Source organism: Oryctolagus cuniculus, chromosome 6, assembly GCF_051225735.1.
Source record: "Oryctolagus cuniculus isolate XC-2025 breed Fujian yellow rabbit chromosome 6, ASM5122573v1, whole genome shotgun sequence".
Taxonomy (NCBI): Eukaryota; Metazoa; Chordata; class Mammalia; order Lagomorpha; family Leporidae; genus Oryctolagus; species Oryctolagus cuniculus.
This window is the reverse complement of record NC_142872.1, coordinates 76,886,427-76,903,055: the sequence shown is the minus strand read 5'-3', so window position 1 is coordinate 76,903,055 and position 16,629 is coordinate 76,886,427. Positions and strand designations below refer to the sequence as shown.

General features: G+C 45.0%; 1 protein-coding gene across 3 annotated transcripts in view; it reads left to right on the top strand.

Annotated features, from left to right (window-relative positions):
* The first annotated feature begins 725 nt into the window (after positions 1-725).
* The window catches only part of PXDNL (peroxidasin like), a 516,369-nt gene continuing 500,465 nt past the window's right edge, over positions 726-16,629 (top strand). For 2 of the 3 annotated variants that reach the window (XM_089335219.1, XM_089335220.1), the window contains exon 1: positions 918-1,188. In XM_089335219.1, the coding sequence (XP_089191345.1) occupies positions 1,025-1,188 (164 nt within the window). In that variant the 5' untranslated portion in view covers positions 918-1,024. Of the gene's footprint in view, positions 1,189-16,629 lie in introns of all 3 variants that reach the window. The other variant, XM_002710472.6, reaches the window with a different exon arrangement.

Below are 16,629 nucleotides of genomic sequence, written 5' to 3'. Positions count from 1 at the left end.
GTAGAGGATTAGCCTGTTGAGCCGCTGCACTGGCCAAAAACTTCAGTCTAAAACCAAAAAATATTTTTAAGAATGCAAACTTAGAGAATAACCAAAAAGTAGGGGTTTAACCTCAAGGGGTGCTTATTGAAGTCTGCTAGTTTGCACACATGTCCCCAAGGAGGGTCCACCAACCTGGGCACAACATGGCTGCTTCGGACTGCTGATAAGAAATTCATGGAAAGTGGTGTTACAAGATAAGTTTATTTTGGTGCAAAGATTCTTTGAAACCATGTGTAGTTTTTCATAATAGACATTTTCTATGAACTTTGTGAAGATCCCTTGTCCTAACACATGATTGTGCAAAGGTTGCCTCCTTTTTAAGTGTGAGTTTGTGATTTCAGGCATGCAGTTTTGAACTTTCAATGTTAAAGAAGGATGTCAAGAAGTAGCCACTGTTAATTACACCCGACTGAGGAGTAGAACACAAAGAAGGCAATGAAACCCTGATTTGCAAGCATAGTTTGGACTAACGACAGAATATGTGTGTCCAAATCAACTGATGAGAACTCTGCCTGCCCTTTAGGATTTGGTAATTTTACCAGATTAGAAAAAAAAGAAAGAAACAAGAAAAGCTGTTCTGCAGGAATTCAATAAATAATTAATCAACTTGAGCTTCAAAAGGACAGCTAGGGGCTAAGAGGCTGGAGCTTACATAAAATGTGCAATGGAAACAACTTTGGCAAAGTGTGTGTTTATTTGCCTGCGTCTGCCTAAAGAGGTTTTCGCACTGCCAAGCTTCTCTTCCCAGTTCCTGGGAGTCCAGTGCCTCCCAGAGCCGCCCCTTGCCCTCAGCCCTGTAATGTGATCTCCCTCCTCCTGGATTGGCCAGGGGGTGCCTCTTCCCTGGGAGCGGCTCTCAGCCACTGCTCCCAAGCTTGATTCAGCCAGCAGCGACCACCACCACCACGGTCGCTGCTGGGGCTGCTGCAGCAGTTGCTGCTGCTCCTGCCTGCTGCTCTGCCTGCCTGCGGTGGATGGAGCCATGGAGCCCAGACTGCTCTGCTTGGCCACCTGCTTTCTCCTGGCTGCCCGGTGCCTGCAGGGGCTGCCCTGCCCCAGCCGGTGCCTTTGCTTTAAGAGCACCGTCCGCTGCATGCACTTGATGCTGGACCACATTCCTCAGGCAGCACAGCAGACCACAGTCCTGTAAGTTCACACAGACTCCCCAATCCCCGTTCAGAAGACCTCCATGGCTTCTGCTGGGACTGAGTGTCCTTTAGGCTTAGGATTCCTGGTGCTGTCTCTGCTTGTGTATTTGCAAGAGCTTTTTCCCTTCTCAAACAACTTCGTGGGTCTACTAGAAGGTGTGAACAATGATGCTGTCTGCCAATATGTTCCAGAACTTATCCTTGAGAATTGTCATCTTCATTCCTCCTTCAGTCATTTTTCTGCACAGATTCCTGATTTATTCCTTCCTATTCTCTTCTCCCAGTTCTTTGGGACTCGACTGAGTCAGCACTTGTCTGTTCCATTTGGAAAGAATGAATTTAACTTCAGAGTGTGGTTCCAATTGGTTATGCACTGGTGAATTGTTGGGTGAGCGTTGTGTGTGTCTCCTAGGACGGACTTGAAGCAAACAGACTGGCAAATGAATGTGTGGAGCCCTGAGTGCTTAAAGGCTTTGCTGTGCAACTACTCTGATGGACCAGCATCCACAGACATTATGGGATGGTAGAATAACCCCCAACTTAAGAGTCGTCATATCTGAGGTCCTATCTTACCTCCTTGTCTTTTGGATAGAGATAATGAACCTGTACCAATTAATTGATCTTAGATTAAATTAGATACTAGCTACAAGATGATAACTCGATGGGAGGGAGAAATCTTTATTCTAATTTACAAGCTTTATGCCACAAGAAAAGAAAAGGATGAATGCCAAAAGATCACGCAGACTCAAGGGGTTCCTGTGCCATGATGAAGTGTAGGAAGAGGGCGTGCTGTTCCTGGAAGACGACTGCTTTCGTGTTTCATGTCTATTCTTGGGCAAAGGGAAATAGCCTAAAGCTCTGAGAATTTGGAGATACAAATATTTAAGGTCATCACTGTCTGTTTTCCAGTTGTAATCAGGAAAGGATTTGGTTGGGTAATGAAAAGTCCAAATGGATGGTCATTGTGTAGAATGGCAGAAGTGCTCCATGGGTTTTCAACGTTGGTAAAGTGTTTTGTTAATTTTATACCTGTGCTATTATCAAAGTAAGTCTTAGGGTAAAAATGAAAAAGACACATTCTTGCAGCGGGAGCCATTGCTTGTGGCTGTGCAGCTACTCGGAGCCCAGCTCTAGAGGTGTTTTCAGACACAGAAGCCTCATCTTGCGAGGACCACCTCCTGGCAGATGGCAGCAGAGCTGTGGGGAAAGGGTGGTCTGGCTAGTCAGGTGCCCCTGGGTTAGATGCTATCCAGCATCTGATCACAAACCCAGAGTTTGCTGTCTAAGTGTTTCAAAGAAGGCCATGAGCAGCACTGTGTGGCCAGTGCCCATGTGATCCTAAGGAGACTTCCACTGTGTGTGCATGAAAGCTGAATGGTTGGGTTCTCCGGCTTGGAGCCAGAGGCCTGCGTGTGAGTCTGGTGCCACCACATATGAGATGTGTGTTACCTTTGCTGGGTTCCCAACTTCTTGGTGTCTCAGTTTCCTAACCTGTAAAATGGGAGTGCCAGTAATGTTCACTCTACAGATTAATTTGAAGGTTAAATGAGTTCATGTATTTTTAAATGAAAAACTGTGTAGCCCTGGTAAACACAGTGGAAATTTTGGCTATTACTGCATCAATGATGAAGGACAAGAGTTACAAACTTAAATACCTCCAGGAACCAGGCTTCCAAAGTAATTTGAAGCAAGTAATGTGGAAGAAAGACAAACTAGCATGTGAGGAGAATGGTGGATAGCAACCAGCCTCCATCCTGGAGTGTGGGGATGGCTGGGAGCGTGGGGGACGGTGCAGGTGCCTCTTGCTCATGGCATAGCCAGCTACTTAGCTAATTGGGGCTTGTGGGAATTGGGATCCATTATTAATGATCTTGTCATATTTTTCAAGAAATATGGAAGTTACAGCTGAAATTCTCTCACTTTTAAATATTCTCAGCTAATTAAGTTTTAAAGAACCAAAGGCAGAAATATCCAAGTCCTACCATGAATATTTGCAGGTTGCTTTTAGCTTAGTACCTTCAGTTGGTGACCTGTACGAAAGAAATGCTATGAAAGTTGAGAAATGCCTGTAATATCTTTAAAAAGAATTATGATCCTTATCTCCTTTTGGGCTAAAACTGTTGTCATACAATTATATTTTTGAAGTAAGCAGTATCATGAAAAAACTGTGACTGACCTGATTAAAACAATTCTGGAAAGGAAAAAACCCATCAACCTTCAAAAAGCAAATACTTGAATGTCTCCCTAAGAGCAGAATCAGTGGTTTTTGTTCAATCACACTTCCATGTATGTTATCATCAAGACACAGAAACAATATCAGTAGCATTAAACTTTTTTTTTTTTTTTTGACAGGCAGAGTGGACAGTGAGAGAGAGAGAGAGACAGAGAGAAAGGTCTTCTTTTGCCGCTGGTTCAGCACCGCGCTGATCCGATGGCAGGAGCCAGGTGCTTCTCCTGGTCTCCCATGGGGTGCAGGGCCCAAGCACTTGGGCCATCCTCCACTGCACTCCCTGGCCACAGCAGAGAGCTGGCCTGGAAGAGGGGCAACCGGGACAGAATCTGGCGCCCCGACTGGGACTAGAACCTGGTGTGCTGGCGCCGCAAGGTGGAGGATTAGCCTAGTGAGCCGCGGCGCCGGCCAGTAGCATTAAACTTAGCACTGTTGTTGTCTTAGTGCTTAGAAAATGCGGATTAGACTATTTTTGTTTCAACTTCCTTGATCCTTTTTGTCTTTACATATTTTGAAAATTTTTAATGAGCATACAGAAAATATTTTCCTCAGCCGTACTGGGTACTTTGAAAAGTTCATGGAAAGTGGAATTAAAAAATAGGCTTATTTTGGCGCAAAATTTTTTGGAACCCATGAATGTGGCAGGTCTTAAAAATTCATGGAGTGGCTGGCATTGTGGTACAGTGCGATAAGCTGCCACCTAAAATGCTGGTATCCTATATGGGTGCCAGTTTGAGTCCTGGCTACTCCACTTCCGATCCAGCTCCCTGCCAATGCACCTGGGAAAGCAGTGGAAGATGACCCAAGTACTTGAGCCCCTGTCACCCAGGTGGGAGACCTAGATGGAGTTCCAGGCTCTTGGCTTTGGTCAGATCCAGCCCCAATCATTGAGGCCATTTAGGAAGTGAACCAGTGAATAGAGGATTTCTTTCTCTCTCTGTAACTTTGCCTTTCAAATAAATAAAATAAATATTTTTAGAAGTTCATGGAAAATGAGTTTTGTGAAAAAATTGCATGGATTTCAATTTTTTGATACTAAAATAAACATATTTTATTCCATTTTTCATGACCTTTTTGAAATACCCTAATAGATAATAAAACTTCACTATCTTTTAAGATTGATTATTGACGTTGATCCGAGTTGTAAGTTTAGAAAAATGCAAAACTATTCCCCCAATGTTTAATTAGATTTCATCTGAAATGATATCACTATGCTTTCAAAACCAATGTCATTTCCCAAATGGCCTGGTACCATTTAGAAACTCTCGTTCTTCACACTATTTTACTTATTTATTTTAAAAAATTATTTATTTGAGGAGAGAGAGAGAGAAAGAGAACACATTCCCAAATGTCTGACTCCCCAAATGCCTGCAGTGGTTAGGACTAGGCAGGGGCATAACTAGGAGCCAAGAACACAGTCCAGGTCTCCCACATGGGTGGCAGGGACCCAATCACTTGAGCCATCACTGCTGCCTCCCTGAATCAGCAGGAAGCTGGAGTCAGAGGCCAGACCCTGTGTTGAACTCAGGGACTCCGTATGGGACACGAGTGTCTTAACAGCCACCTCCTCACTGTGTATGTTAGTAAGCAAACTGCAGAATTAGCATTTCCAAACAGTTTCTAGTGATGAACACAACCTCTTTGGGGAGCCTGTTCAAATATCAGAAGCAGTAGTGCTTAGGTTAACTGTAACTGAATCTGCCGGCGCCGCGGCTCACTAGGCTAATCCTCCGCCTTGCGGCGCCGGCACACCAGGTTCTAGTCCCGGTTGGGGCGCCAGATTCTGTCCCAGTTGTCCCTCTTCCAGGCCAGCTCTCTGCTGTGGCCAGGGAGTGCAGTGGAGGATGGCCCAAGTGCTTGGGCCCTGCACCCCATGGGAGACCAGGAGAAGCACCTGGCTCCTGCCATCGGATCAGCGCGGTGCGCCAGCCTCAGCGCGCCGGCTGCGGTGGCCATTGGAGGGTGAACCAATGGCAAAAGGAAGACCTTTCTCTCTGTCTCTCTCTCTCTCACTGTCCACTCTACCTGTCAAAAAAAAAAAAAAACCAAACCTGTAACTGAATCCATTTTATCTAAAGATCCTTAGGCTGCAACTCCCAAATCTTAGTTCCCTAAGGTTAAGAAATGTGGTCGTCTTGGAATTTCAGGAGTGGGAAGATGGAGAGGCAGATGGTCTACACGATTGAAAAACTGAACTTGGAAGACCATATAGATTACAGGACAAAGATCTGTAAGCTTAGGGCTATTTCAATGGTGGAGACTTTTCCCCCCAAAAAAAAGACAATACAAAAGTATGTACAGTGTGAAATTCTAAACATTAAATTTAAGGAAATTTATATTCATTAAATAAAAGATAAAAAAAATTTAAAGATATTTCTTATATATAGAAAACTTGCCTTACCCTCCAAATAACAATCATTAAAATAACTGTAGAGAAAAGATGGGGGAGGGGGATGGGAAACTGACCAGCTGTTGGGAAAAAGATGTATCTGGAGGATAAAAGTTTCATCTTGTTCAAGAAAAAAATAAGGTTCCTTCAGCTCTTAGCCATTTCCATTCCAGCTGTTTTTTTTTTTGTTTTGTTTTTTTTTTTTTTCTAATTTAACCCTCAGAGGTTATTTGACCTTTGAAACAGAATTTTTTTCTGACTGACATAACTTCCTGGCTTTAAATTATCATTTAAGAGTAGAGAACAGGCCTGACCCCTCTGGACCTTTCCATGTGTTGGACTTTATTGAAGTGAAGTGTAAGGAGTCCAGCCTACCCAGTGGTTGACCTGGGGGTGGGGTGGGAGAAGTGGAGCTAAGTGCTGGATTGCATTTCCTACTTAATTGCCTCCTTGATCTGTCCAGGCAGACTGACTCCTGGAGCACACAGCCCTACTCTGGGGAGCTCACTGTCGGTCACCTCCCTGCCCTCATGATTCAGGCTAGCACCATGCTGTGAGAGGGGCTGGGCGAGGCCATTCTGAGAGGAAGGCAAGGTGAGTGCTGATGATGTCCAAGCAGAATGGACGCAAGGACAGTGAAGAGAGGCCAGGGCAACGGGAAGGAGGGTAAAGGCCAGGGGCTAATGGCACTGCTGCCCAGGGTGCGACCTGCTCTTGAGATTTGAGAGTCATCCTTCAAGAAGCAAATGTGTAGGAGAATTGATTTGGGAGGTCAATGAATTCATTGTGCTGATTCTCCTGTAAACCTCAAGTGTCAGGAGAACTGGTTTGGGCATTCAGAGATGCCGGGATCTGTGTAGGTGGTGTCAGGATTTCCTCCAATGGCCATACTTAGATGGTATACCCTGATTAAGTAACTGAAATCAATTAGTGATTTCTAAACTAAACTCTGTGTTTCAGTCCCTACTGTAGGTTCTCTAAGTGAGGTAAATGGAAGCATGCTGGGAAAATGGCTTTTGGGGGAATTGCAGCAATAGGAGGGAAGGAGGGAGAGAGAGAGATTATGGGGCCAGTGATGTGGCATAGCAGGGAGAGCCGCCGACTGTGATGCTGGCATCCTATATCGGCACTGGTTCATGTCCCAGCTGCTCCACTTCTGATCCAGCTCCCTGTTAATGCACTGGAGAAAGCAGTGGAGGATGGCCCAAGTGCTTGGGCTCCTGCTACCCACTTGGGAGACCCAGAGAAGCTCCTGACTCCTAGCTTCAGCTTAGCCCAGCACTGGCTGGCTGTGGCGGACATTTTCGGAGTGAACCACAGATGGAAGATGTCTCTCTCTCTTTCTCCCTCTCTCTCTGTAACTCTGGTGACAGGAACCTAAGTACTTGGGCCATCTTCTGCTGATTTTCCCAGGCCATTAAAAGGGAGCTGGATCCAAAGCAGAACACGAATTGACCCCTATATTGGATCTGGTGTTGCAGGTAGTGACTTTACACACTATACCATGATGCCGGCTTCAGAACATTTTTTAAAAAAGACTTATTTATTTATGCATTTGAAAGGCAGAGAGAGAGGAAGAGAGAGAGATTGATCCTCTACTTGTTCTCTCCCCAAATGCCCAGAACATCAGGATTAGCGCCAGACCCCACAGGAGCTCCATCCTCATCTCCTACGTGGATGGTAGGGGTCCAAGTACTTGGGCCATCGTCTGCTGCCTGTTGGCAGGGAGCTGGATCAGAAGTGGAGTAGTGAGGACTCAGACGGGTGCTCTGACATGGACTATGTCGTGTGGGTGTCCCAAGGGGCAGTTTAACCCACTGAACCACAATGCCCATCTCTGGAGACTTTTTTTTTTTAAGTTACTATTATTGATTTCTTTCTTTCTTTGAAAGGCCACAGAGAGAGAGACAAAGACAGAGAGCTCTCCCACCCACTGCTTCATTCCCCAAATGCCCACAACAGCCAGGGCTGGGCCAGGTGGAAGCCAGGAGCTGGGAGTTACATCTGGGTCTCCCACATGGGTGCAGGGGCCCAAGGAGCTGAGCTATGAGCTGTAGCCTCCCAGGGTCTGGTCTGCATTAGTAGGGAGCTAGATCTGAAGAGGACAGGGCTCTCTTATCCTGGCACCCCGAGACAGGGTGCAGGCACCCCAAGAGGCTTCTGGACCACTCCTAGTTTAGAGGATTTTGTTGATCCTCTCCAGTGATTCTTTATCTGAGTAATAAACAAAACCAGAGAGGCAGACACTATGCAAATCTTATTGTTTTATCTTTAGATTTTAAAATGAAAAAAAAAAAAAAAAACCACCTTGAACATGGTTCCAGCTAAAGGTAGTTAAATTTTCCTTAGTCTCTGAACGTCATATTTTCTTAAACAAACAGAACCAAAAGCCTTCATTTAACCCCAAATGCCACAGAGTGCTAATGTTTAGATGTAATAGACATCCATAATCTTTTGTGCAAATGATTTGCAGGAGTAAAGACGTGTCTTCAGATTCTCCCACTCTGGCCACCTGGAACGTGAGCCCCATGAGTAATTGGGAGAGACAGCTGCCTGCATGCATGGTTTGCAGAAACCCTATAGGCCCTGAATATCGATTCCCCAGCAGCTTTCCAGGGCCTGCCATTTGCTGTGATCTGCTCTGGGGTTAGGTCAGCTCGCTCTCCAATGGAAGTCATTCATTCATCTTACAGGAATGTCATGCTCTTCAGCGGAATAGGACTGAACCAGCATGTTATGTTAGTACTTACTAGAGTCAGCCTCTGATCCAGAAACTCCATGGGAGCAGGTTGTGGTTTGTGCAGGCGCAGCAGAAAGCCTAGAGATACGGGAAGCCTAATGGGTTTATGCACACTGCTCTTCCCGCCTGGAAGGCCATCATGCCCTCCTTTCCCGTACTTGGCCTGCTCTGGCTTGTCCTGCTTGTCTCCTCTCACTCCCAGCTGTCGTGAAATGCCTTTCCTGTCTTATCAGAATCAGGGGACGTGCCACACAGTATTAGAGTTATGAACCTGTGTTCCTGACAGATTGAATCGCTCCAGGGCAAAGAAGATAGACATCTTTTAAATGAACTCGTAGGGCCCTCCCACGTCAAGCATATTGACTGTAGGAACCATCCCCACTCAGTGCACAGTGGACTTTGGGAGGGAGCAAGACTTTCCCCCTTTGAAGGTTTTATATATGCAGGGCAGGCCTGGATTCTTTTTTTGCTTTTGTAATTTTTAAATTTATTTACTTTAGGGCTGGCACCATGGCATAGCAAGTTAAGCCTCTGCCTGTGGTGCCAGCATCCCACATGGGTGCCAGTTCGAGTCCCAGCTGTTCCACTTCTGATTCAGCTCCCTACTAATGCGTCTGGGAGAGCAGTGGAGGCTGGCCCAAGTGCTTGGGCCCCTGCACCCACACGGGAGACCCAGAAGAAGCTGCTGGCTCCTGGCTTTGGCTTGGCCCAGCCCCAGTCATTGTAGCCATTTGGGGAGTGAACAGCAGATGGAATGTTTCTCTCTCTTTGTCTCTCCTTTCTCTCTCTCTCTCTTTCTGTTTGTATTTCTGCCTTTTAGATAAATAAATAAATCTTTTAAAAAAAATATTTACCTGAACGGCAAAGACAGAAGCAGACATACATACAGAGAAAGAAAGAGAGAGAGAGAGAAATATCTTCTCTCTGCTGGTTCACTCCCCCAAATGCCTACAACAGCCTGGAAAAGAGAACCAGGAACTTAGTACAGGTCTCTCATGGAGGTGGCAGGGACTCAGCTATTGGAGCCATCACCTGTTGCCCCCCAGGGTGCACATCCCAGGAAGCTGGAATTTAGATAGAACTGGGTCTCCAACCCAGGCACTCCATAAGAAAGGTGGCTGTCCCAAGTGGTGTCTTAGCTATGGCCTACAGCAGGCCATCATGGTAAGAGGGCTGCAGGCACTGCATTGAACAGAGTTTATTGCCTGTACTGAGCTGCCCTCAGCTGAGAGCCTTCCCACTGCCTGGTCCATGGGCCTCGTCAACTCTCTGGGAGGATGTGTGGCATGGTCTGCAGGCATGAAAAGGAAAACAGATCCCAAAGACATCTCTGGGGAAAATGAGGTAAGGGAGAAAAGAGAATGAAGTGCCAAGAATTCTGACAAACAGACATGAAATACGTGAGTGCTGATGCAATGCTTAATCCTGTAATGCTGTGAGGGTGGTGGGTGGAGGGGGTGCCCCGAGGGAGAAGTCTAGGGAGATCTCTGTTCCTCTGACTGGAGGTTGGGGGTGCCTGCTTTGCACTTGACGTGGCTGCTCAGTGCAGAAGTCAATGTTAAACACCTGGATCAAGAAATGCCTTTCCACCTGGACCTGTTTCCTGCCTGGCTCACCCTGCCTTGTCAGAGACAGGCAGACTTTGCTATGGCCTGTGTTTTGGCCACTTCTAAACACTAGCAGAGTTGGAAGGCTTTGACAATGTTTAGAACTGACTTCTGAATTGTTCCAAGTCGGTGAAAGGCAGCCACCAAGCAGGGATTATTCCCCAGTCTCAGGGGACTCCTTACAACTGTCACAGAGCCATCCAAGGAAAACTGTGCCATGGAGGATTATTATTTTTTTTTAAAGATTTACTTATTTATTTGAAAGACAGAATTACGGAGAGAGGGAGAAGGAGGGAGGAGGGAGAGAGAGACAGAGAGAGAGTGATCTTCTATTTGCAGATACACTACCCAAATGCCTGCAACAGCCAGGGCTGGGCCGGGCCAGGCCTGGCCCTCCAACCAGGTCCCCAACGTGGGTGCAAGGGACCCATCTTCTGCTGCTTCCCTAGGCAAATTAGCAGGGAGCTGGATCAGAAGTGGGGCAGCTGGGACTTAAACCAGTGCTCATTTGGGATGCCAGTGTCACAAATGACAGCTTAACCTGCTGTGCTACAGTGCAGGACCCCAATTATTATTATAACACTTCTGAACTTCTCAATAATAGCCATAGTAATCATTATTTTATTTAGTTAAATCTTGCACTTGCCAGAAAGGTATTTCAAAGATGCTATTCTTAGTTCAGAGAAGATAAAAATCGGTGTTCTAAATCATTTGTTTTTCATTTTTGTCCTTGCTTTGTTTCTGACCAGACCTTTTCTTTTAATATTAGTCTCCTTGGACTTTCAGAACACAAAAGAAGACAGATGAAGTTCTGTGGCAAGAAAATTTTTTTCCGTCTAGGTGTGACATCAGCAGATTTACATGCTTCTGCTGACTCCTACTCAGCTGGAACGTCCTAGTTTTTACCAGAGTAGAGCCCATACAAAGAAATCTGCTATCTAGGAACAGCTCTGATAACTACTAATGCTGAAGGATTTAGTATCCACTGTTGAGTTTCCCTTTGCCATTATCCGGTAAAGTAGGAAAAGGTTAGTACCGATATGAATAGGGAGAGTAGGAAGCAAATCCTACAAAACAGAATCTATATGAACACTTTACGTGTAAAGTGGCCTGGACTGGAAGGATAAGCAGGTTTTGCAAATCTTCTGTATTTTTCTTCCTTCAATAGACTGAAATAAGATCTGGCCAGGGCAGCAGAAGCTGTCCCCTCTGCGTGTGGGGTCTCTCACCATTGCAGAAGGGCTTTTTGTGGGATGACCTTCGAGCCCAGAGCAGTTGTTTGTCAAGGGTGCCGCCCTGAGTGATTGCGCGACACGTCTGTGTCATTGGGATGGATCTCTCACCCACGGTCTTGACCAATCTGGACCACGCGGTTGTGAATGGGACCCTACTCACACTTAGAATAAATGCCATCAGAGACATCTGCATGATTTATCCGTGTTTCTGTGTGCAAGAATCTTAGCAAGTGCTGGCCGGTGCCGTGGCTCACTTAGCTAATCCTCCGCCTGCGGCGCCGGCACCCTGGGTTCTAGTCCCAGTCGGGGTGCTGGGTACTAGTTGCTCCTCTTCCAGTACAGCTCTCTGCTGTGGCCCGGGAAGGCAGTGGAGGATGGCTCAGGTGCTTGGGCCCTGCACCACATGGGAGACCAGGAGGAAGCACCTAGCTCCTGGCTTCGGATTGGCGCAGCACGGGGGCCGTGGCGGCCATTTGGGGGGTGAACCAACAGAAGGAAGAGCTTTTTCTCTGTCTCTCTCTCACTGTCTATAACTCTCTCTGTCTAATAAAAGTAAAAATAAATGCAAAAGCAAAACACCTGTTTTCTTAAGAATTTGAACAAGGGTAAGCTTAGAGAGGTAGCTGAGAGGCATGAGAGGCAGCAAAACCTGGTAGTGAGCATCCCGGATCCCTGGGCTAGACTCTGCTATTGAGCTCTCTTTCACAATTTATTGGCTGTCTGTCCTTGCCCAAGGAATTTCAACTTCTTGGCGTCAGTGTCCTCATTTGTAAATCAGTGATTACCATGTGCCTGGGACTGCTTATATATTAACTCCTCCTCTTAGTATTCATATTACTGTATTTATTACAGCTGGGTGGTGGAAATGGTCCATTCTAGAAATTTCTGTTTTTTTTTTTTTTTTTTTTTTTTAACAAGGCAGAGTATAAAAATGGTGTGTACAAAGGTTTCTCAAAAATTATCATCTAATGTCTCTTGAAGTTAAAAAAGAAATCACTATTGTTGAGAAAGCACTAGGAAAGCTCACACCCTTGGCACGTCTTTACTAAGACTGTAAGTGCCTGTAATGAAAATTTAATGTTCAACAATCAGTTCACTGTTTTTCCTCAGACTAAAGTTTTTGTAGGATGTGAGGAATACAGGGAGTGAGATCTTGGGCCCTGCAGGTGCTAATCCACTGAATTGGTTTTTCGCGCTGATTTTGATATCATGGCCGTCCTGCTCACATCTTGGTCTGGCCTCACTGCCCTCACTAGAGTTTAGGGAGCAGCTTTGTGCAACAGGAAGGAAGACAGTCCTCCACATGTCTGCTGGTTGTGGAACAGGGGCAGTTCCTAGGTGCCCCATCCAGGGATGGCACAGTGTTGAGCAGAGTTCAATACAGGTTAAAGCCACAGCTTGTAAACGGTGAGTGATTTTTTTCCCCCAATTCCTGGTTTGTCTTTATCAAGACCCTGAGATCTGTGCTGCAGGAAAGTGCTCTTTTCATCTTTCCCTGGGGAGACACGGGTGGGGAAGGAAAATCTTCAGGTTTTGTTTTTGTACACACAACAGCTGTAGAGCCTGGAATTTTAGAGATTAAAACAACAACAACAACAACAACAGGAGGACTCCAAGGAGGGGCAGTGCAGTGGTCTAGAAAAGATCAGAAAGCCCTGGAGATCTGGCAGGTACCCAGAAACAAGGAGGAAGGAGAAGCCGGGAAGTCAATCACTTTGGAGCTGCCACCTCTTGAGTACAGGAGAGGTATGAACCCAGCATTGGTGTTTGCAGAGGTAGGCTCATGGTGCAAGGAAACCAGTACTCCTGGAGTGGGTATACAATGCATCAGAGCAGGTAGCCCTCAGTTTCAGAGTTGGGGGCAGGCATGTTGCCTGTGGGTAAGATACTTGGGTCTCACATCGGAGGGCCTGCTGTGATTCTGGGCTCCTGCTCCTGACTCGAGCTTCGCGCTAATGCAGACCCTGGGAGGCAGAAATGACTGAATGCCTGACATCTATGTGAGAGACCTGAACTGAGTTTCTGGATCTTGGCTTTGGTCAGCATTTGAGGAGTGAATGAGAGTTTCTCTCTGTCTGCCTCTCAAATAAATAAAAAATTAAAGAAAACCATTTGGTATTCCACCAAAAGAACAGCAAACAAGTTAGGAATTTCAAGGTTCAGGGCCAGAGATGTAGCACAGGACGTTAAACCACCACTTGTAATACGGGTATGCCATATCGATGATTGGTTAGAGTCCTGGCTGCTCTGCTTCTGATCCAGCTCCCTGGTGATGCATCTGGTAAGGCAGCAGACAATGGCCTGGTCCAAGTGCATGGGTGCTTGCTACCCACGTAGAGACCTGGATGGAGCTCCAGGGCTCCTGGCTTTAGCTTCGACTAGCATGGGCTGCTGCAGCCAATTGGTGAATGAACTTGTGGATGGGAGATCTCTCTGTCTCTCCCTCTCTATCCCTCTTTCAAATGAATAAATAAATCTTAAAAAAACCAAGGCAGTTTTTAGAGTAGTTTAGTGTTTCTTTGAATATTCATTCTTTGGGGTCTAAGGCAAACTGTGCCTCACAAATCACTCAGTGGCTGACCAATACCATATTAGTGATTTGAGTACAGATGTGCTTGAGAAAGATTCTTCTTTCTCTTACTCTTGCCCCAGAAAGTTGTCTACACATAATGTTTTCTTTCAAAACTGAGTTTGTCCAAAAAAAATTAGTACAAATTAGCATGAAAGAAAATTCACTTGCAGGTTGTTCTCATGTTTATGTCTAATTAAACTATTTTGTTCTCTTTTCTCTTAAAAATAGTACATTTAATTATCCTTCAATAAGCTCATAGATTTCAATACATTGGAGTTATTTTGAAAAAAAAAAACAAGCATTTATTTTGGACTGTTCATGATGAGTCTTGTTGCATTTTAAATTAATGCTGTAAACTTCCCTGGAACTGAAAAGTAGTGAGAAAAACCTATTAGAAAAATATTTTACAAACATATTATATTTAAAGCAATAATAGCATTTATTATAATTAATTTTTAAAGTGACTGAATGTAAAGTTTGCATTAATTTCCCAATATTTGTTTTTCCTTTTAAACTCCAAACTCTATTATTTGCATGCTCTTCTTTCTAAAAGATACACCTCGGATGGATTTATCTTGTAAAGATAAGTCTTTTGCTATTCTAATCTGGTATGGAGTTTATATGGGGGCAGACAGCATGCAAAATAGAAGATACTGCCCATGGTTTCTTTTGAGTGATTTATTTTCATGTGGCATTTTAAATTGCCCATGCATGACATCATGGGAGGCCACGAGTCAGAATATGTACCTGTCTTCTGATTCTAACAAAGTGACCTTGAGCAAATCATCCAAGCCCCAAAGCCTCTGGGTTTTCCTTTTTCTTTTTCTTAATCTATAAAATGAAAACTATGCCCAGTAGCTTCCCTGGCACTGCTGGGTACTGGTTGTTGCTTGGCCTAAACACCTACATCTTGCCTAATCTCAGTCTTGCTCATTGTCTGTGCTTGATAAACTCAACAGCTGTCTTTCCCCAGGAAGAGAAAAACTGAATCTGACCTCCCTGGTAGCCAGTCTGAGAAGGACAGATCTTTTCTAGAAATATTGACTATACAATGTGAAAAGTTCATGGAAAAGTCGCATTGTCTTTTAATTCCATTTCCCATGAACTTGCAGAAGCGCACTCGCATATAAGTCAAAGATGAATCTTTGATTTCGAGTGACCTAAAGCATCATCATGAGTGACATAATACACAGATATATGTATATAAAATTTATGTATGTAGTTTACATATACATTTATAAATATATAGGTATAAAAATATATGTATTTTTTGCACTCAAGATAAGTGTCTTTGAATTCCATCTTTTCATGAGTTCATTTTTTCATATTGTTTTTTGAAAGAGAGAGAGAGAGAAGAAAAGGAGAAGGGATACAGAGAGAGAGAGATAGAGAGAGGGCTCCCATCTGCTTATTTCATTCCCCAAAATGCTGACAGGGAGCTAGGAACTCAATCCAGGTCTCCAACTTGGGTGACAAGAACTCATTTACTTGAGCCATCACCTTGCTCTCTAGGGTATGCATTAACAGAAAACTGGAGTCAGAAGTGGAGCTGAGAGCCAACGTTGTCATACAATGGGTTAAGCCATTGTCTTCAATGCTGGAATCCCATATGGACGTTGGTTCAAGTCCTGGTTGTTCCACTTCTGATCCAGATCCCTGCTAATGTTCCTGAGAAAACACAGGAAGATGGTCCAAATGCTTGGGCCCCTGCATTCGTGTGGGAAACCTGGATGGAGTTCCAGGTTCCTGGCTTCAGCAGATAGAAGATCTCTCCCTCTCTCTCTAATAAAATAAATCAATCTTTAAAAAAAGGTGGACCTGAATATTGTTCCCACCACTCCAGTGTGGGATGGTAGCATATGTTTGCCCCTCTAGAACTTTTTGAAGTATTCTCATATATACATATATTGGGTACAATAATGAGGAAAACCACAGGCCACCCTCATGGTCTTGTCCTGTGACGATTGAGACTCTAGAAATTGTCTTACAGAACAGGGAAGAGGGGAGGCATTAAATGTGGTCACCTTAAGAAGATTGGCAGATATTACTATGGCCAGAGAAATGGGGCCTTTTGAAGGGGGTGGAGGGAGTGCACTAGGGGTGAGCATTCCCAGGGATGAAGGAGGGACACAAATTCTGGACACAAGAGGTAGAGTATGCCAGAGCTCCCTTGACTCAGCCTGTGAGGAGTATTGAGAACCATGGAATGCATGAAGTGTAGGATGGAAGCTTGAGCCTCTGAGACCTGCAGCCTGGCCAGCCCGAATTTGGGAATCCTTAGCTGAGATCAATAATGTGACAATGGGATTGTCCTTTTCTGAAAAGCTAAAGTGAGGCCAAGAGACCATCCTCGACCCTGGGCCCACCATCTACAGGACTGTGAGCTCTGAGTTCCCTGGACTGTCCAGAGCAGCTGTGAGGAGAAACAGCAGGAAAAGACCAAAGAGGTTGCTTGTAGCAGCTGACTGTACTGACCTCTGGGGCAGGAGTATTGAACTTTAGGGCAGGGTGGGGAGCCCCAAGTGGGAGACACCGGACTTCTCACTCTGAAGACACCTAAGTTTGTGAAACAACTCATACTAATGATGCTCCAAAGGATTCAAAGTGCACATGCATCTCTGTTTCTACATTTTACAAAAGGATGTATTTTATTTATTTGAAAGACG